At 38.8% G+C, this 21005-nt stretch overlaps 2 protein-coding genes across 2 annotated transcripts; both read left to right on the forward strand.

Annotated features, from left to right (window-relative positions):
• Window positions 1–2760: 2760 nt before the first annotated feature.
• Window positions 2761–6543, forward strand: si:ch211-63p21.8 (kelch-like protein 33). The gene is made up of 4 exons (XM_048183376.1): window positions 2761–3652; window positions 4075–5023; window positions 5239–5409; window positions 5781–6543. The coding sequence occupies exons 1-4, from the start codon at window positions 2935–2937 to the stop codon at window positions 6298–6300; spliced, it is 2358 nt and encodes a 785-aa protein (XP_048039333.1). The 5' UTR covers window positions 2761–2934; the 3' UTR covers window positions 6301–6543.
• Window positions 6544–14774: 8231 nt separating this feature from the next.
• On the forward strand, window positions 14775–18178 carry cbln11 (cerebellin 11). Its single transcript, XM_048185397.1, has 2 exons — window positions 14775–15049; window positions 15369–18178. Exons 1-2 carry the CDS (start codon window positions 14842–14844, stop codon window positions 15665–15667), a joined length of 507 nt encoding a protein of 168 aa, XP_048041354.1. The 5' UTR covers window positions 14775–14841; the 3' UTR covers window positions 15668–18178.
• The last annotated feature ends 2827 nt before the right edge of the window (window positions 18179–21005 follow it).

The raw sequence follows: 21005 nt of genomic DNA on the forward strand, positions 1-21005 counted from the left end.
ATAGACATGTTTGATTTGAACATATTAAATGAGTCATTGCTAAGGTTTCTTTCTTCTAAAACATTGAAAGGAATTTTTCCGCTGCTATCTTCCCTCTGTAAACCTGCTTACGTTGTGAAAAGCACTAAATGTAATCGAATTTAAACTTTGCATTTAAAATTGGTCATTATGACAATCATCTATGACGACAACACATAAAACTTAGTAGCAAGATAATGAACGTCATGAAAATGAAACGAGAACATTTCCATAATGTTCTTATTTTTATTAAATGTAATTATAAAAGAAAATTGTTGTTTTCATGGGAAAGACAATGATTTGAACCGGCAGTACCAGCACATGTGCATTGTCTGATATCTGCTACTTTGGCTTAGTGTTCCCATTCATCTGTTGTGAGTACTAACATGAAAATGTTTTGTTGATGTGGGTTATCAGGAATGTATACCAGATTCGTGATGATTGTTCCAACTATCTATACAGGGGTATTTGGTAAACACACCCACATCCCCATCTAACCAATCAGATCTTATTATGCAGGTTGTGTTTACTGGAACCATCATGCTTTTCATGAGGGCAAAATATGGATGGCCAAAGGATATGTAATTTATAGAGTGGACATTAGCCAATCAGTTAGTGTTTTTGTCCATTCCTAGAATTTTGATTTCAAAGAGCACTTGAGTCAACAATCAAAACGGGCCGAAAGAACACAATAAACCTTTTCCACTGTTAATACAAGTTTCGTGGAACCGCATGCCATAAAAAAGTTCATAAAAGTTTATTTTTATGAACAGTAAAACTTATTACCGTGGCTTTTTTTTTTTTTGTCATTTATTGGACACGTCCTTTAAAACTGAGCCCATTTTGGTGGGCTTGTCCACTTGGTATTTGGGACTCTTGTGTAAGTGACCTTGGGTCTCAAAGCGTCATCTCTGTTAACAAATACAAATAAAAGTACAAACAAGAAATTATGTGTTGATGTACAGTATATATGTACAGAACATTTTCATAAATTATTCAATGACTGGAAAAAATCAAATGCTTGTGATTAAATGCTCATTTGGTTTCAGATCTCAGACACTATTATCCAGCATGTGTAATGCTTCTTCATCTTCTTTTCTGTGCAAATAGATTAAACATTTTTGGTTGATGCATGATGATTTTTTTCTTAATTTTATGAGATCTTTAATGTTACATGAATAAATACAATGATTTTTCACATGGTCACATTGGTGTACATAGAGTTCAGTTCAGTCAGATGACTATTTTTGTTTGATTTGATGTGCTTTTCAACAGTGTGTTCTTCCTGAATTTCACCCCAAACAGAAACACTATGACTGTGCTAAATAAGAATCAGTTTTCTGAAAAGTGCACATCTACTTTGTGGTAAACAGAGGAAAAAATGTTCACGAATGTTAGTCTGCTGTGTTACTGGTATTACGTAGCACCAGGGTTTCTGGAAGGGCAAACCACCAACTCTTATGAAAACACGTTTAATAACCTAAAGTTTGATTCTGAGCAACACGGTTCTTCTAAGTATAACAAAATTGTTTTTTGTTCATTATCATTACATGTAATTAAATAACATTATTATTCATTACCATAAATTATTTTTAGCATTCTTGAATAATTACATATGCAGTTTTATGAACTCATACTATATTAAAGAGTACTTGGAAAGATTTAAAAATGATTCAAATGAACATAACCAACAAACTTGTTTTAAAAAGTGCATTATCTTAATGTTAAAAAAAGCATATGCTATTTGATTTGTCAACAATAGCAAATTAATAAGTCTGGCAAATTAAATTTCAGTCAGTGGCTATAACAAACACAAACAAGCATCTTTAAGTGCTTAAATGTCTCTTTCATAAGAATGAGCTACTGCTCTCTATTTTCTTTAAAATGTGAAATGACACAAGAGATAATATCTGTAAACTAAGTGACAGGTATGAACTGGCCTGTAAAAGTAAACATTATGAATACAAAGTTTAAAAATGAAAAAGGACACCTACAGAACATAGTTCACGCTGCATTAGCGAACAACGGAAATCTACCAGCTATCATCAGGGACGGTTCTGTCTGTACTGTGATAAACCTTTAACTTTTGCTGCAAATCCCTTTGACGTAGCAAATGATAACATCAAAGAGGCGGGTCCAGTTGAGCTTTTGGAAATGTCTTTTGCTGTATTTCTGCTTGACTTCAAACTGATTTGCATCTTTCTACATCTGTCAAACCAAAATGTAAATGTCTCTGACGATTTTTCCTTGAAATATCTCATTTATTACCGAACAGAATTTCTGCTCTTTTTTGTTTTCAAAATTTTACCAAAAACATGACTAAATTATTGAGAAATGAGATATTTCATATTTTCTTTTAACTATGACATAATGATCATATTAAACAAGATTAAAAAAACAATATCTGTTTTCATATTTTTCACATTTCATATTTTTAAAATATATTTTTGAACTTTCACCCCCCAAAAAAGGAAAACATGATTACACTGTTGAGAATTGAGATATTATTTCATATTTTCTTTTAATTAACAATAATTATCATATCAAACAAGATAAAAAAAAAAAAAAAAAATCTATTTTTCTAGTTTGAGAACCGAGATATCTTTTAATAGATTCCTGATAATCATCAACAGACTTTACAAGATTAAAAAAAACAAAAAAAAACTTTTAACACTATCTTTGGAATGATTGTGATTAATTTTAAAATGATTTTGACCCCTCTGTAAAGGCTGAAGGCCTATCGAAATGAGATCTACTGACTCAGAACCTATAATTAGCTTGCTGACTTCAGGGAAATACAGCGTACATGAGCGCCGACAAGAGTGAATGCTGTGAACAGAGAACGACAGTAAGGAGAAGCATTGCTAAAACAAGAATAAAACCGAGATAAGAACATCAAAACATCTGTGGGTTTTCATGGAATTTACAAGAAGATATCTGCCCATGGAATGGGAGGAACGATGGAGAAGAGAGAAAGAGCGCAGGAAAAGGATGATAGAAGAAGGAGGAGAGAAGTTTGAGGAAGAGAACAAGAAGCTAAAATGGATCATGTCCTACAACGACACCAGGATAGGAATGAAAGAGAGGGCAGTGAAGGACAACAAGAGCGATAATATGGAGGAAGATGAACTGCTGCAAAGTTATCATAGACAAAGTTACCCGAGCGAAATCTTCCAGACTCTGGGGGAAATGAAGATGGAGAACCTCCTCACGGATCTGATCCTGAGCACCGAGGATGGGCTGAGCTTCCATGTTCACTCGCTTGTCTTGGCTGCGGTGAGCTCCCTCATCCAGCAAAAGCTCCAGGAGAGGGATGGAAATGAGAGGGAGATCTCGCTGAGATTGTGTCCTGAGGTTCACGGTTCGGGTTTGGCTGCAGTGGTTGAGTTTGCTTACACTGGAGCCATCAGCAATCTGAACAAAGACAACATGCTGCAGATTCAGACTGCAGCTCTTAGTCTGGGAGCTCCAAGAGTCCTGGAGCTCTTCAAAGAGGAGAAAGATGGAGGTAACAAGGAAGAAAAACTCTCAGCAGAAAAGCAAATGGAAGTTGGCCTGCAGTCCATGAAGGACTTATGGACCAAGAAAGTGGGATGTGATGTTGAACTGGTTGCAGAAGGAACAGTTTTCCATGGTAAGACACCTAGACACAGTGACATCCAAAATATAATTAGATGACCCACACAAATCGAGACCACTTGTGCAAGAAACCATTTGTTGCCAGAATGTTGCCATATGGTTGCTTATTTGTTTCTACGGCACTGCTAGGTGGCTGTTTCAGCATTTGGGTGTTTGCTTATGGGCTTGGGTGAAAGGAGTCTACCCTCAAGTCTCTGTGATATTCTGGTCTCTAGCATTGTCTCCAGTTCCTCCTTTAAAGTTATTCCATATCCATATCATCTATTCCACACTTATGTCAGTAGTGACCATTCAAATTTGAATGTTTTAAAATTTAGAACATTTTAACAGGATAAGAAAATTACTTTTCAGTAATGTCCTTAAATATTGTTGATAAAGTAGTATTTTTAAAACACTCAATTCTTTGCCTTCATGAAGCTCACAGGGTGCTACTGGCAGCCAGCAGTGACTACTTCAGAGGCATGTTTACCAGCGGTATGAAAGAGAGCCAGCAGGAGTCTGTGTCTCTGCTGTTAATCGGAGCCACTGAGCTTGAGGCCCTCCTGCACTGCGCCTACAGTGGCACTCTGGTGCTCGGATGGGGCTGTGTGTTTGAACTCACCTGTACTTCCCTCCAGTTTCAGTTTCAGCCTGCAATCTCACTCTGCATGAAGTTCCTGGAGCAAGAAGTAGATGTCCACAACTGCCTGGACGTGGCGTCTTTCGCAGAGGCCTATGGGATGGCTGAGCTGATGGAGCTGGCTGAGGATTTTGTCCTGAGACACTTCCAAGAAGTATCTGCCACCCCAAAGTTTCAGGACCTCCCGGCCGAGAAGCTTCTGGCGTTCCTCCGATGTGATGCGCTGTCCACTCCATCGGAGCTGGCTGTTTTCCGAGCGGTGGTCGCTTGGGTGGAGGCAGATCCTGCTGAACGGCTCCCGCAGGCCGAAGAGCTAATGCGAGCGGTGCGTTTTCCATTCATGACCTTCAGAGAATTTCAAGAAGTTCGCGCTGTAAACCTGAGCATGGAATGCAGTGGAGAAGTCGAGGTTGAGCTCTACAAATCAGCGCTAAAGGAGTTTGGATTTGGCATCTCTGACCGCATAGTGCAGCAGCGTGTACGTCACCCCAAAGATACACTGGTTTTGGTCGGAGGCGATCAGCTGAATCCAGACATGGATCAACGACTTCCCAGCAAGCAGCTCTGGTTTGCCAACTCTCTGAGAAGTGGAACAGGCCTTGTGAAGGAGATAGAGTGGAGAATGCTGGGAGAAATGCCAGATCAGGCCAGATTTAGACATGGTGTTGGGGTCCATAATGGTCAACTATATGTTGCAGGAGGTTGCTACTTTTACGCAAAGTATGATGTCATGAAATCTGTTTACAGGTAATACAAGTTATATTTAAAGACCCCACAAAATCCAAAGTGCAGTTTTGTGGCTTGATTCATCAAACAATTTAATGAAGTCTTTTTCTATTAATTTAGCTAAAAACATATATAACACAGAATTTGCACTGCATTACAGTTTTTCTGTGGCCATGTCAGCCTGTATTTGTTCCACTTTTCTTTCTCTAACAACACTTGCACATCTGCATAAACAGGTACGACCCTGTGCAAGACCATTGGAAAAGGCTGGCAGACCTTCTGGAACTAAGGAGTAACTTTACGCTGGTGGTGAGAGGAGACACACTATATGCTGTCGGAGGAGATAAAGACATCAACACAAATCTTGACAGTGTGGAAAAATACTCAATAGAAACAGATTCCTGGAGGTAGGAGAAAAACTTAAAACAGGATAAAAGAGCAAGCTAAGCATTTCTAAGATACCTTAGTAATAATTAACTATATTCTTCACAGAATGCATAAAATCAATGTACTTACTGACACCTAGTGGCTCTCAGAAGCACAACAACATACCTGTAAATGATGGAGAATCTTCTGATTTTCCAAAGGAAAATGTTTTTTTTTTTTTTTTTTTTTTTTTTTTTTTATATATATACTCAGAGGTTCTTTTTTTATCTTGGTCTCAACTTTAATTAATTGGAGAACATAGACAGAACATATTCATGAAACAGAGACAAAAATGAGTCATTTGTAAAAGTATAGAGCTATTAAATATTGAGTTTTCTGTCCTATAAAACAGCTTCACCCATCCTTTGGACCAGGCCTTAAGTGGTCATGCTGCCACCGTCTGGGGAGGTGAAATCTTCATCTCTGGTGGCTTCAACTGCAAGTACCAATGCCTGATGTCGATGTTTCTCTACCACCCAGTGAGAGGAACCACATACCTCGCTGACATGACCCATGATCGGGCCCAGCACTGCATGGAGAGCATGAGAAACCATTTCTACGTAGCTGGCGGAGTGTGCAACCTCCGTAAGTACTACACCAACCAGCTGGTCTGTGAGATGTACGACCCCATGCACGACACCTGGACGGTGTTCACTCCTCTTCCCATTCCCCACGTTGGTGCGGCCTCTGCTGTTCTAGAGGAGAGGATGTATATTCTAGGCGGTTATTGCCAGGAGGACTATAGCGAGGCGAGGCGCACGCATCGCTATGACCCTGTGACTCAGAGATGGGACAGCATGGGAAAGATGCCTGGTCCCGTCACAGACGTGCGTGCATGCCTCCTTCATCTTCCTGCTCACATCAGAAAATGAGAAAAAGATGTGTTGCTTTTATTTGTATAGCCTTTATGTCTACATAGGGAGCTGCCTTGGGATGGAGCATTTACTCTCAAATGAAAACTCATGAGTGACTGATTTGCAACACACAGTATAAGCAGCAAATCTGATTATCTTACCATTTAAAAAATGTTTTTTTTTTTTTTTTTACTTTTAAAATATAAATAAAATCAAATTGAACATTTTTTAAAATAAAAAATAAAAACTAGACAATAAAAAACTAATAAAAATTACTTAAAACTTAAAATAAAAAACTAATTCAAACAAAAGCTATAATATAATACTAAAATAACACAATAAATAATTATAACTAAAAAATAAACACATTTTTAAAGGGGTCATGAATTGATATACAGTGCTCAGCGTAAATGAATACACCCCCTTTGAAAAGTAACATTTTAAACAATATCTCAATGAACACAAAAACATTTTCCAAAATGTTGACAAGACTAAGTTTAATATAACATCTGTTTAACTTATAACATGAAAGTAAGGTTAATAATATAACTTAGATTACACATTTTTCAGTTTTACTCAAATTAGGGTGATGCAAAAATGAGTACACCCCACAACAAAAACTACTACATCTAGTACTTTGTATGGCCTCCATAATTTATAATGACAGCACCAAGTCTTCTAGGCATGGAATGAACAAGATGGTGACATTTTACAACATCTATCTTTTTCCATTCTTCAAGAATTACCTCTTTTAGAGACTGGATGCTGGATGAAGAGTGATACTCATCTTCAGAATTCTCCATAGGTGTTCGATTGGGTTCAGATCAGGATCCACTGAATCACTTTCACCCTGTTCTTCTTCAGAAATCCAACAGTGGCCTTAGATGTGTGTTCAGGATCATTGTCATGTTGGAAAAGTGCACGACGACCAAAGGCACGGAGTGATGGTAGCACCTTCTCTTTCAGTATAGAGCAGTACATCTGTGAATTCATGATGCCATCAGTGAAATGCAGCTCCCCGACACCAGCAGAACTCATGCAGCCCCACATAAGGACACTGACACCACCATGTTTCACTTTAGGCACCATGCATTTTTCTGTGTATTCCTCACCTTTGCGACGCCGTTCAGTTTTGAAGCCATCAGTTCAAAAAACATTTATCTTGGTCTCATTACTCCAGCTGGCTTTTTTGTGCCTGGGCTTTAGGAAAGGCTTCTTTCATGGACGGCAGCCATGCATGCCATTCCTCTGCAGTGTACGCCGTATTGTGTCACGGGAAATAGTCACCCCAGTTTGGCTTTCTACTTCTTTAGATAACTGCAGTGAACTTGCGTGTCGATTTTCTTCAACCCTTCTCATCAGAAGATGCTCCTGTCGAGGTATTCACTTCCGTGGACGACCTGGACGTCTCTGTGAGATGGTTGCAGTTCCATCTTTTTAAATTTTTGTACCACTTTTGCTACAGTATTCTGACTGATAAGTAAAGCTTTGCTGATCTTCTTGTAGCCTTCACCTTTCTGGTGTAAAGAAATTATTTTCTTTCTCAGGTCTCATTTTCTTGTGACATTTCTTTTCCATGTGGTGCCATTGCTGACAGCATGAAATGGGAAAGGGTTTTAACAGCCTTTTATAGTCAACTGTCTACTGGACACCTGTGTAATGAATAATTAGACTCACATGTGGTTGAATTCTTGTTAAATTAGAAATTTGTAGTCTAAAATTTAGCTTTGCTCCAGAGACTTTCAGTGGGATGTACTCATTTTTGCATCACCCTAATTTGAGTAAAACTGAAAATTTTGTTCTTTAAGTTATATTATTAACCTTACTTTCATGTTATAAGTTAAACAGATGTTATATAAAACAATCTTGTCAACATTTTGGAAATTGTTTTTGTGCTCATTGAGATATTGTTTAAAATGTTACTTTTCAAAGGGGGTGTATTCATTTATGCTGAGCACTGTATAAGAGGTCATCGTACTGTAAGAATATCCTGTTTCAGAAATTAAAACTTCCTTGTTAGTCAAATAAATGCTTTTATTGACACCAGCCCATCTAATGTCTGTTCCTGGAATGTGCCTATCATAGATAGATGAAACACCGCCTCTACAGTAGAAATCAACACCTACTTCATCATTGCAACGTTAGCCCCGCCCACTGGGATGTTAGTGAGATGAGGAGGAGAGAATAGCAATACACCACGACAAAAATAGCATTACCTTTCAAAGGATCCTTTTCAATAATGTGAATGTCTCAGTTTAGCTTTACTTAGTTGGTATTTCAGTGTGGATTCTTTGGTAAATCAATTGCATTTCGGCACAGGCTTTCCAAACAGACTTTTATGATATGGACTCGAAAGTAATGGAACAACATGTAAGTAACTGTGTTAATTCTAATGCCTGATCTGATATCTAATGATTCATGTACAGTCAGATGTTCTTTGTCTATGTGTCAGTAATCGGCTGTTTATCACTGCTACCTTTCATGTCACTATATAAATATAATGCCATAGAACTAAATGTAATCAGGGTTGCCAGGTTTTCACAACAAAACCTGCCCAATTGCTCCTCAAAACTAGTCCAATCTAATTTCAGGGGGTTCCACGGTAAAAATTGCATTCCGGGGGGTAAAATTCGTGTTTTTGGCAGGGCTCTCCTGTTAAATTCGCATTCCAGGGGCTAAATATAATGTTATTTTGGGTCAATTCAACCCACGGACATGAAAAACAGCCCGCGGCAACAGTGTAAAAGTAGCCAAATTCCACGGGAAAAAACGCAGGCAACACTGAATGTAATGCAGCACTTTTCATGATTAGTTAACCTGTAGAGTTGTAATAGTAAAAACACGCTAAAAGAGAGAGTAATAGAGTGCCCCAGGGATGACGCGTTTTTGTAGGCCAACCCGGAAGTTAGCGGCGCGCGGGTTCCCTCGACTGAAAGCCTATTCATTTTTCCCATAGACTTTTGGAAAATCGCAGAAAATAAGCTCTGTGTTTAACAAAGGGTTATGACACTTACACGTTTTGTCTATCAAGATAATCTTTACAAGTTAACACAACATTTATAGATTTTGAAGCCTAAATAAAGTCGTCAGATATAAAAGGCTAACAGTAGGCTATAAACGGACTACAGCACACCATGGTCGCGGATCAACGTCGTCACCACCAAGCGTCCTCAAACTTTATTTAGAAAACAACTCTATTTAAAAACATGCTCACTGATTATGATCTGCGCTGTGTATGAATACTTATCCACTTTTTCATGAGAAATGCTGTCCAAATGTCCCGTTTTTAATGATGACGTCTAAAGTCCCCGCCAAAGGAAGTAGTCCCTTTTAGCAATTTGTTAGCAACCGCCGATTTGAAGACGCAGTAAAAGTTTAAAAAATCACAAGTGGGTTATAACTGGTGTGTTTTATGTCATAGATCAAAACGTGAAAGTATTTAGAGGCTTTGTTTACCACAGACCTTATTTCAGGCGATTTAGCAAAAACCCATTCAAAAAACCCATAGACTTTATGGCGTTGGAACCGGAAGTCATAAAATGCTAACTCGCTTTTGCCTACAAAAACGCGTCATCCCTGGGGCACTCTATACTTAGCTATTTCAAATGGAAAGATGTTAGGCAATCACAGTAGTGGGCGTTTACACCGAAGTCTTAGCCAATCACAGCAGTGTGCGTTTACACTGAAGTCTCACAGCAGACACGCCCTTAAAATAAAGCATTCAAATAAGACGACTAAAATCAGGGTAGGAAAATTGTAGGGTCGTTCGATTTGGAGTCGACTCCAACTCCAGACTCCCACTGTAGGAGACGATGGAATCGACTCCTCGAGTCCATTTACTGTACATTAAAACAGGGTCGTAAATAAGCCAAGATGGCAGTCCTTACACACTTAATTTATTTTTCCCCGACGCGAAGCCTTAAAATCCCCTCATTAAAACAACGTTTAGCAAGACTGTCCAAATTAGTCCAATTTAGAGATGATGAGTAGCCTATCTTCAGGTGAGTTCGACATCGGCTGCGGCCGGATGCAACCGATCGGCGAGAGTATCCGCGTGCAGTCAGGGAGGAGCTGAAAACGGAGACATGAAGTCGGACACTTTCTGCTTCCCGTAGTGACGCTCGCGCTGCGTTTGCATACTTTATCACAGCTGAAGTGAAATAAATGCAATATTTGACTAATACACTGATGTTTCAGAGACATTTTCATTCAATACTTTACTGCTTACAGCGTCTGTTTTTACAAGAATAAAGTTCAACATAAGCATATATTATTTAAATGCCAATGTAGTGGGGTCTACGTTTTTTATCAATTTTATTTTGATAAACATGACACAATGAAAACTACATGACTACATGAAAAGAGCTTTAACTGTTATAAAAACACAGATTTTTGAGCATTAGTGGAACTGAAGGCGTGACAATAAACACGAAACACACGTGATCATTGTCATGCGGTGAATCCGGCCAATCGTGAAACAGCTGTGTCGTCATCAGAGCTCGTGCAGCTCCTCTTGAGAAACTGCGCTGGCTGACTCAGGCGGCTGATCTCAAATCGCTCTCGTGATACTTTGAAGCCATACGTCACAGTCACATGGTGTCGGCGCTGTCTCAAGTCGGACAAAATTTCTTACCGGCATGCACTGCTTCAAGTCAGCTGCCGATCGGTCTGTGCGGCACTGCATGAGCTTGAACACACCTAATGTTGCTAATTGCCGAAAAGTCACGAAAAACATCTGTGGTCAAATATTACGTCAAAATTAAATAAATGAGAAAGCAGGGATTCTTTAATGATTTCATCTCATTATAATGGTCAGGTGTTTGGACACGAGAGTTAAAGATACTAAAATTAAAGTACACATGAAATCAAAATTGACCTTATTTATTTTGTTAACTCAAATTGCTAGTTTTGTGGTGAACAATTCATCCGTGCAAGTCAATCAACACAAAAAAATTGTTTGGCTTCGTAATATTTAATCAAAATCTGAAAATGCTCCTCTCCTCTGCAACGGTGCCCCTTCTTTAATGACATCAGTTTGACGGCTTGGGTTGAAAACGCTTAAAACACTCCCCTGCAACCGTTCGTCTGCTATGAGCGAGAGATGGAGAGGAGGAGCGCTAAAGTAAAACTCTATTCAATATTCCGTTTCACATGGAAATACATCACAACACTGGAGAAAAGTTGTTCGCAACTTCCGGTTCACGCGGACTTTAATACAATAAAAAAAAAAAAATGCATACAATGTACACTTATTAACATGTTTATTGTTGATGTGAGTTTTTTTTTAATTATTTTTATTTATGGTTAGTTTAATGAACACGGTTAACTATGGAAAATCAAAATTATTTTTATTGCAATAATAAGCTACCATCAATACTAAAGATGACGTGGAGGTATGTATAATTACAAACTAAAGTCACTATGACTGTTATCCATTTCTAAAGTAAGCTACAAACATGAATGTGACAAGGTTTCCGCGACGGCTCTCTGACGCGATTCGTCAGTGTCTAAATTCCTTGCTTCATTTCGTTCACTCCTTGCTTAGTGCACTTAACCATAGACATTATGCACTTAACTGCCATGCATTATGTAGGCTATGGATTCCAGAATCAGTAAACAAGTGAGCGATTCCGGACACAGCAACAGAGTCGACACCGAGAGTCGATTCGTTCCACATCACTAGAAAATTGCCTTTTATTTCTAAATTATGGCAACTTTTGATGTAAAAAGCATATTAATATTATAAGTGCACCCCATTATAAAGCAACGCAATTTATGACCCCTTTAAAGAATTAAATTCTTATGACGGACCGTCAAGGCGACTAGGATTTATTTAAATTTCACTTCACAGACAAAATTTTATCTGACAGGGGAAGCTACCCTACACTAACAGATAAGCATATTTCATATTTATGTCTCTATTTTCTGTAGACTGTTTAGTTTACACACGCTTCATGAATGAATCACTCGGTTCAGTCAGTTCATTTATCTTTTAAAGGTGCCCTAGAATCAAAAATTGAATTTACCTTGGCATAGTTGAATAACAAGAGTTCAGTACATGGAAAAGACATACATTGAGTTTCAAACTCCATTGTTTCCTCCGTCTTATGTAAATCTCATTTGTTTAAAAGACCTCCGAAGAACAGGCGAATCTCAACATAACACCGACTGTTACGTAACAGTCGGGATCATTAATATGTACGCCCCCAATATTTGCATATGCCAGCCCATGTTCAAGGCATTAGACAAGGGCAGGCAGTATTAACGTCTGGATCTGTGCACAGCTGAATCATCAGACTAGGTAAGCAAGTAAGGACAACAGCAAACAATGGCATAGCGATAATAACTGACATGATCCATAATTACATGATATTTTTAGTGATATTTGTAAATTGTCTTTCTAAATGTTTCGTTAGCATGATGCTAATGTACTGTTAAATGTGGTTAAAGTTACCATCATTTATTACTGTATTCACAGAGACAAGAGTCGTCGCTATTTTAATTTTTAAACACTTGCAGTCTGTATAATGCATAAACACAACTTCATTCTTTATAAATCTCTCCAACATTGTGTAATGTTAGCTTTAGCCACCGAGCACTATTAAACTCATTCAGAATCAAATGTAAACATCCAAACAAAATACTATACTCACATGATCTGATGCATGCATGCAGCATGCATGACGGACATCTTGTAAAGATCCATTTGAGAGTTATATTAGCTGTGTGAACTTTGTTTATGTACTGTTTTACAGTCGAGAGCTTGGGGGGCAGGGAGCGCAAGATTTAAAGGGGCTGCAGCCTGAATCGGCGCATAGTTAATGATGCCCCAAAATAGGCAGTTAAAAAAATTAATTAAAAAAAATCTATGGAGTATTTTGAGCTGAAACTTCACAGACACATTCAGGGGACACCTTAGACTTATATTACATCTTGTGAAAGAACGTTCTAGGGCACCTTTCAAAATTGTTTGAATCGATTCACAATTCAATCTGAATCATAACAGGTCCCCCACACTAGCATTTTCATGCAATACTTTGAAATACAGAGAAATAAAACAGCTATGCCTAGATAAAGTGGATATTTACCTACAATCCACTGAATCCAAATCTGCAAATGTTGCTTATCATCTGTCAGTGATGACTTTAAATGAATATACTGCAGGTGCAGTCTGACATTTTCCAACAGCAAACAATAATACGCAAAAACAGTAAATGGATCACAAGGTTCCATGACATTTTCCCCTCCCCCTAAATGGTAATGTTCTTTGTCACTTAAGCATTTCCTTTCAAAATAAGGGTACTCTGTTTTACTTGAAGGGAGGCCTTTGACCAGTATTTTAACTGTCTATTTATAAAACTATAGCATGCTCTGGATATGTTGATTTGGTATTTGTGTTGTTTATGTATGAGGTTTCAAATGTATCCACATATGCCATGCCAAACTGTAAAATCTGTCTCAAAAGTAAAAAAAAAAAATAATAATAATAATAATAAGTATATATATATATATATATATATATGTGTGTGTGTGTGTGTTTTGAATTTGTGCATTGCAGGTTCAAAATTACAAAATGAGTTTCTTGCTTATATTGTGAGCTCACAAAACATATTTTAATGTTCATAGCCTAAATAAGAATATGCATGATAATCTTGTATGTACTGTATATGAATTGCTTTTGTTAAAAGACATGCATTTGTTGGAAGCTACGGTAGTTATCTCTTAGCATGTCATGCACATCCAGGTATTCTGCTATGCAAATCGTGGTAAGCCAAAGAGATGGTTTCACCTCTAAAAAACATTCAAATTTAAGGAAATGAAATTACATATCATATGCAAGTGAGATGGTCAGTTTTTAGGCCAGGTTTGTTGACTAGTTAATTTCCACTATTAACTTGTAGATGCCTGCAGTACACCTGAACTTTATGAGGACAAAAATCATGTATTTTTTTCACGTAAAGGCTGGTCAAATGTAGCATTGTATTCTGATGAAATAAAAATTTCAACCAAACCATGGATTTATTTTCTTTTTGGGTAATTTATTATTTGCAAGGAGTTTTATTTTGTTATGCTGAATAAAAGAAAAATAGAAAAATAGTTTTGTTCCTTAGACTGGTGGTGAACTTGAATAAAGCAGGAGGAAAGGTACTAGGAAAGAACTTATGTCTAAAAATTTAATTAAAACACCCATGCGATCTATCATCGCAGGATCTTTGTAGGGGGCTACAGCACATGTACATCTTTTACACCAATATCTAGCAATAAATGAATCTGCTTTCATAAGATTTGAACATAGGACTAGTGAAATTTAGTTAAGCAGTTTGTAGCCTACAACATAATGGACATTCACTTGTGTAATTCCAGAAAGTTTTTGTATTGATTAGTCAAATTTGAGTACTTGTGTTTATGTGTTTTTTCCTCAGACGTAAGCAGTAAATCTTATCACCGATCAAAAAACTCCAAAGTCTTAATGATTAACCAAGAGTAGCCCTATACAAATAAGAAGCACGGTGACTGTAGATCTTTGCTCCTCTCTTTAGCACCAGAGAAACAGTCGTAATGGCTTTATTTCAGATCTTCTTAATCTCGATACTAAATTCCTGCATGGCACAGGATGAGGATATTATGACTCCTGCTCTGAATATCTACTCTGAGTTGAAAGAGCTTAAAGCATCGCTTGATGGACTGACAACGGATCTGAACGCTGCTAAAATTGAACTAGAAGAGCAGAAAAGCTTGATTCAGGACCTGCAGAAACAGATTAAGGGTAAATTCTCTAAATTGTTTTGGTTTGGATGGATACTGTATTTTTAACCAACGTTGGCAACGCATACAACCCTGTCACAGGTTTCTGCATATTCAGTTTGACTGTCTGTGGTTTAAAATCCTCAAAAATTGTGCTTGGTTTCATTTGTAATGAGGTCCTTGCTTTTTTCTGCTCTGTATAGCATTTAAAACCAGAACATATTCTAGATGCAAACATACATACAGAGTACTTTTTATGCTCCAGTTTTGGTTTAGTTGATTAGTCATTGTGCTGCTTTATTCTATATGTGATAAAATGTGTCTTAAAATATCTGTTGCAGGAGTCTTCACAGCACCTGTTAAAGGTGTTTATTACTTCAGGTACTCAGGCTCCGCCTTTGCCTCCCATGATATGGGTCTGAGCATCTTTAAAGGCACGTCGCGATTTGTGTCTTCATACGAATATAATTCTGGGGAGCGCAACGACCAAATGTCCAATGGAGCTGTGATGGAGCTGGATGTTGAAGAGGAGGTTCACGTGAGGCTGTGGGTCAGATGCTGGATCTTTGTGGATCGACGGTACAACTATTCCACTTTCACAGGCTACCTGCTTTACCCACAGGATTCTGCTTCTGTATAATTTAATCAGGGTTAATTATTTAGCAAAATGTCAAAAAGAGTTGTTTAACAGTCCTGAAAATATATCTCATGTTTCTTCGATGTGAATGAATGTTATTAAAAGGTTACTATTTCATGTATACAACCAAAAACAAGTGTTCCTCTATTACTTAAATTTCTCTACTACAGGACATTAGTTGTCATTCAGGCACATCACTTGGCTATTCAAATAGGGACTTACCCTAGACATTTCTTGTTTTATATAAAGTTATTTATAATACAGACTAGCTGAACTTTTTCCATTTTTTCCAAGCGAGTACAGTAGTGTCCAAAAGTGATGTCTGAAGAGGATATTTGTTTTTAATGGCCCCACAAGTTTAATTAAAGCATCAAAATATGTGGAAAATATTTTAGATTTTTTAAATAGTTTAAATACAAAGGAAGAACAAAACACTAAACTTGGTTAATGTTCTCTTTGTTTTGCATAATTAGGGGTTCAAGCACGTAGCACTGAAACTATTTTAACTGTTAAAATTTCCAAGGATTATCCTTCTCCCCTAAAAGTGATCGGGCAGACCAAACCGTAATTCATAGAGACGTCTACAACGTCACCAAGGCTCACCCTTATCGGCCCGACGGGGGCACAACAGCAGTAAAAGGTATGGCATCGCTCATGACTCCTAAACCACTAGGCGTAGGCTCAAGTGTCTTATATCATTGGAATCCTCAAGATGGACAAAATGCATGCATATATATTTAATAATATTTGAGAAAATTTTGTCAATTTTCCTATGCCAGACATCACTATTGGCCACTATTGTACATCCCTAGATGGGAGGATTTCTCATATTTAACTAACTCCCTAACAAATTTGCCCCCCAAAAATAGTTAAAGGGATAGTTCACCCAAAAAATGTAGCAATTTAGTCCAAATTTTCTGAAGAGATTTTTAACACTGTATGTGATGAACCAATTTAATTTAGGCTTTTATTCACATATAAACATTGATCAGCAAACATAAACAGAAGCTCAACCAAATATGCTTGAGAACAAACGTTTTGTGGAAACTCAAACTTGCTGCATAACACACTACAATGAACCTCATTGGTTCTCGCACGTCAAGCAAACATGCTTGAGCTTCCGTTTACCACAACTGATGTATGAGTTGATGAATGTTTATATGTGCATAAAAGCCTAAATGCAGGTTTAGTCTAAATTAGTTTTACGATCTCTTTATGAACTTTTTGAAGCATTAAAGTGGTAGTTGCGTAGCTGTCTATGAAGGGACAGAAAGCTCTCAGATTTCATCAAAAAAGATCTTAATTTATGTTCTGAAGTTGAACGGAAGTCTTACTGGTTTGGAACGACATGAGGGTGAGTAATTAATGACAGAATTTTAATTTCTGGATAAACTAACCCTTTAAGTAAACCCACAAACACAAAACACCTGTCAAATGAATATTCTGGATTAAGTACAAACTAAGCTTGGTTGACTGTATTTGTGACACACTGTTGATTAATTGATAAAATTGGCCCTCGATTTGTAAAAAATTTAGGACATGTTGACAATAATACACTATTTAACATAAATTTTCTTTGTCGTCCAATCCCAAAAACACATCTGAGATTTCTTCTTAACAAACACTGAGATTTTAATTTGTTAAGTTAAAGACAATGGTGCATTTTTATGAATTATACTGTAATATATCACAATATTGAAGAATGGAAATATTTTATTTGAATAAACAAATATAAAATCTGGCATAAAGCTTCAGAATATTTAATATTCATATTATTAAAGTGATCAGCAAATTTGATACCACTTTTTTTTCTTTCATGGAATGTATCATTGCATATGCATAACTGTTTTGTTGTTGTTGTTGTTGTTTTTTCTTTGAAAAGCCCTATTCGGACAAGAGTTTTATATGGGGAGTTGGTGTAATGTCATAATAACCAAAGCTTCTCTATGAGTTTAATCCCGTCCAAACTGGCCATGTCAGTAATCTTTCCAGAATCTCAATGGACTGTAAATTCCCTTGCTTTGCAGTATTTTTATATACTGTATACTGTGTATACTGTGATTTTCCCTGATCAAATTATTTTTGAAAGTGTCTTTTGCACTAGTCGAAATTCAGCTCCATTCCTTCTTGTGGTTGTATTAAATATGCCATTTTTTTTTTTTTTTATCTTGCCATGTGGTGTTACTGTATGATGCAGTAACTAAAGACATTGTGTATCTTGTACAAATTGATGACAAATGTTACTTACAATAACAATTCAACTAATCCCATCCAAATATGGATAAAGACTCTCAATCAACCAAGAGCCTGATGTAATGGATCTGCTCTTCATTCTCCAATCTGCATTGCTTGATATCTACACAAACATCCTCGCGATCTGATGGACGTTGACTGTACGACTGGTTTGATATCAGGCCATACTTACGGGACTCCAATGAATACACTTACACATAGGCTGCTTTGATTCATGACTGTTTACTGCTGTTAAATGAAATAAAGCATCCTCTTAATGGCTGTGTTGCACTGCATACATAATTTGTCCACAGCGTACACTACCCATTTCGACTGCTCTGGGGTGCATTTCCCAAAGCGAACTATGGTCGCAAGTTCCGTTGTCAATAGATTTCCATGTGACTTACGACCATAGTTGGCTAACGATGCTTTCAGGAACTGCACCCCTGTGCAGTTAGATACACAGTAAATCTAGATACATACAAAATGTAAAATAGAACAGTATTAATGTCGCAAACCACTCTTTACATGAAGCCTATCATAATAAATACAAAAATATACAAAAAGACATACATGTTAAATGAAATGAAGCGTGCTCTTAATGGCTGTGTTGCACTGCACACATAACTCATCTAAATAAAATATAACATCTCGGTTACAAGCCTAACATCGGTTTCCTGAAATAACAGGAACAAGCATTTCATTAGTTGTTAACGCTGTGGAGGGAAATTCCATTTCTCCGAAATAGTGAAGCTTGATTGAATCATGTTTCTGTACCTGCGCAAACAAACAGCATTTCAGCCCACCAAAACAGGTGGGGCCATTTGCCTATATAAGTCAACTCAGAATGCTATTTTCCTGAGAATCTTTTGACTAAAGAGCGGCAAGCAATGACTTGCATGCAGGCACAGTAGCATGGCAAGCTACGCAATGCTTGTTTCTGTTATCTCAGGGAACCAAGGTTATGCTAGTAACTGAGACGTTCCCTTTCAATATGGTTCACTCGAATTGTGTTAGTTGCTAACCATATGGGCAACACAATCCAATAGTGCCGTGCCTCTAGCTCAGAATGAAGAACCCATCCTGTGAACCCAGCCTATGGGCATTCAGGAATGAGGGCCCAAGTTAGTCTGCAAAGATCCCCAAGTAGGACTTCTTAGTCAGGTTTCAGGCTGACAAGCCGAGTCACTCCAGATAGAACTTGAGGGGTCAAAAATGGCTAAGCAGACAAAATCTATGCCTGAAGTGCAGGGATGTCTAAATTATAGAACCTGGTGGACGGCGATGACCAACCGGCCACTGTGCAGATGTGTCACCAATGGATACCACTCTTGACCATGCCCAGGAGGAGGCTATTCCCCTGGTGGAGTTGGCCCTCACGCTGATAGGACATTGCAGACCCAAGGAGGCATTGGCCAGCACTATCGTGTCAACTATAGTCTCTGCTTCATAACTGGCAGCCCTTTAATTCAGCCTTCAAAGCACACAACGAGCTGCTCTGATTGCCTGAATTGGCTAGAATGCTTAACATACATTCCGGACTGGGCAGAGTAGCTACAAAGACTCCTCATCTTAAGAAAAAGGAAGAACAGAGAGAGTTATTACCTGTGCCTTGAACATAGTGGAAAGCACCTTAGGCACCTTGGTTTGAGGATGACCTTATGGTCACTGGGCCCAAACTCAAGGCAGGAAGCATCCACAGAGAGCGCTTGCAAGTATCCTACTCACTTGAGCGATGGCAGCGAAAGGGGCCTCAACTTGGCCATCTGAAGCGGTTTGAATGGGGGGTCTCTGAGGGCCCCTTAGGACCATAAACAGGCTCCAGGCTGGGACTGTGTGGGAGCAAGGCTGGTTCAGCTTTCTAGTCCCCCACAGGAACGTGACTATTAAGTCAGACCTTCCGACTGATTTGCCAGCAACCAGAGCATGGTGGGCTGCGATAGTGCCACATATACCCTGAGTGTAGATGGATTGAAGTTTGGGCATCTGCAAGCAAACTGGAGCGAGTAACTTCATTCAATTTTTTCCAAGACCCATTCTGACACAATCAGAACAGCAAGGGGCTGGAGCGCCATGAGTGGCAGGTTGCCAAACTGGGGCGAGGGACCAATGCTCATGGGAGGTGGTCCAGCCATGGTAGGACTTTGTCTTCCATCTGCACGCCTGATGAATCAAGACTGCTTCCGCTGTGGCTCAGGGTCCAGCACTAACTTTGGGCTGGGACCCTGGCGCTTAGGGAAGGGGTAGCACTTCTCACTGCAGGGGTACTATCTGACCTCAGGTTCTGCTTTGGGTTGAGGCTGAGCAGATGTTGACTCAGGCTTGATGGGCTGCTGAGTCACAAGACCTCTTGCGACTTGAAACAGCAGAAATGGATTGCTTCAGCAAGAAGTGCATAGCTTGCGACAAATTCTGGGCTGCAGTGAAGCATTACACAAAGCCGTCCACCGCCGAGCTGAACTGGCCTGTGGGAGAAACTGGGGAGTCGAGGAAAACTGTTTTGTCTGTGTCCTTGATCTCTGTCAAATTTAACCACAGATGGCACTCCAGCACCACCAAATTGGCCACCATACGGCTGAATGCCTGAGCCATTGTCTTAGAAGCTTCACAGCTCCTTGAAAGCAGCAGGGTCGGGGCCGGACTCATCCATAGCAAGGAGGAGTTTGGCTTGAAGCATTTGAAGGACCGCCATCATGTGGAGAGCGGATCCAGCTTGATAGGCTCTGGCCATTAAGGCAGACATGGCCATGCACTGCTTTGAGGGGTGAACAGCCTTGGTTTTCCATCCCAGGGCCGTGGGCAGGCAGAGGTGCAGTGATGACCTCCCCTGTAGAGGAAGCTTTCCGTAGACTTTTTGCTCTGTACCATCAACAATGGTGGACAATGGTGGACGGCGGCCGAGTAGGGGCCGTGCCACAGTCTGGTAAGTTCATCATGAATGAACAGGGCAGGTCCCTGGCGGGGGCTTACTGATGGTGCCCCAGCTGCAGTTGCTAATGGTATCTATATTGGTACAGACACTACAAGTTCAGACCAGGCCAATATCACCTGGCTCCTTAGGCAGTAGGGGGAGTAGTCCTCCATTGGGTCCTATCACTTCTCTGTATCA

The sequence above is a fragment of the Megalobrama amblycephala genome, linkage group LG3 (genome assembly GCF_018812025.1).
Source record: "Megalobrama amblycephala isolate DHTTF-2021 linkage group LG3, ASM1881202v1, whole genome shotgun sequence".
Lineage (NCBI taxonomy): Eukaryota > Metazoa > Chordata > Actinopteri > Cypriniformes > Xenocyprididae > Megalobrama > Megalobrama amblycephala.

Excerpts from the sequence above, each read along its gene's own strand:
- si:ch211-63p21.8 (XM_048183376.1), top strand. The coding sequence starts at position 2,935 with ATGGAATTTACAAGAAGATATCTGCCCATGGAATGGGAGGAACGATGG. Across the intron at positions 3,653-4,074 it reads AGAAGGAACAGTTTTCCATG|CTCACAGGGTGCTACTGGCA; the intron begins GTAAGACACCTA and ends GCCTTCATGAAG. Across the intron at positions 5,024-5,238 it reads GTCATGAAATCTGTTTACAG|GTACGACCCTGTGCAAGACC; the intron begins GTAATACAAGTT and ends CTGCATAAACAG.
- cbln11 (XM_048185397.1), top strand. The coding sequence starts at position 14,842 with ATGGCTTTATTTCAGATCTTCTTAATCTCGATACTAAATTCCTGCATG. Across the intron at positions 15,050-15,368 it reads CCTGCAGAAACAGATTAAGG|GAGTCTTCACAGCACCTGTT; the intron begins GTAAATTCTCTA and ends TATCTGTTGCAG.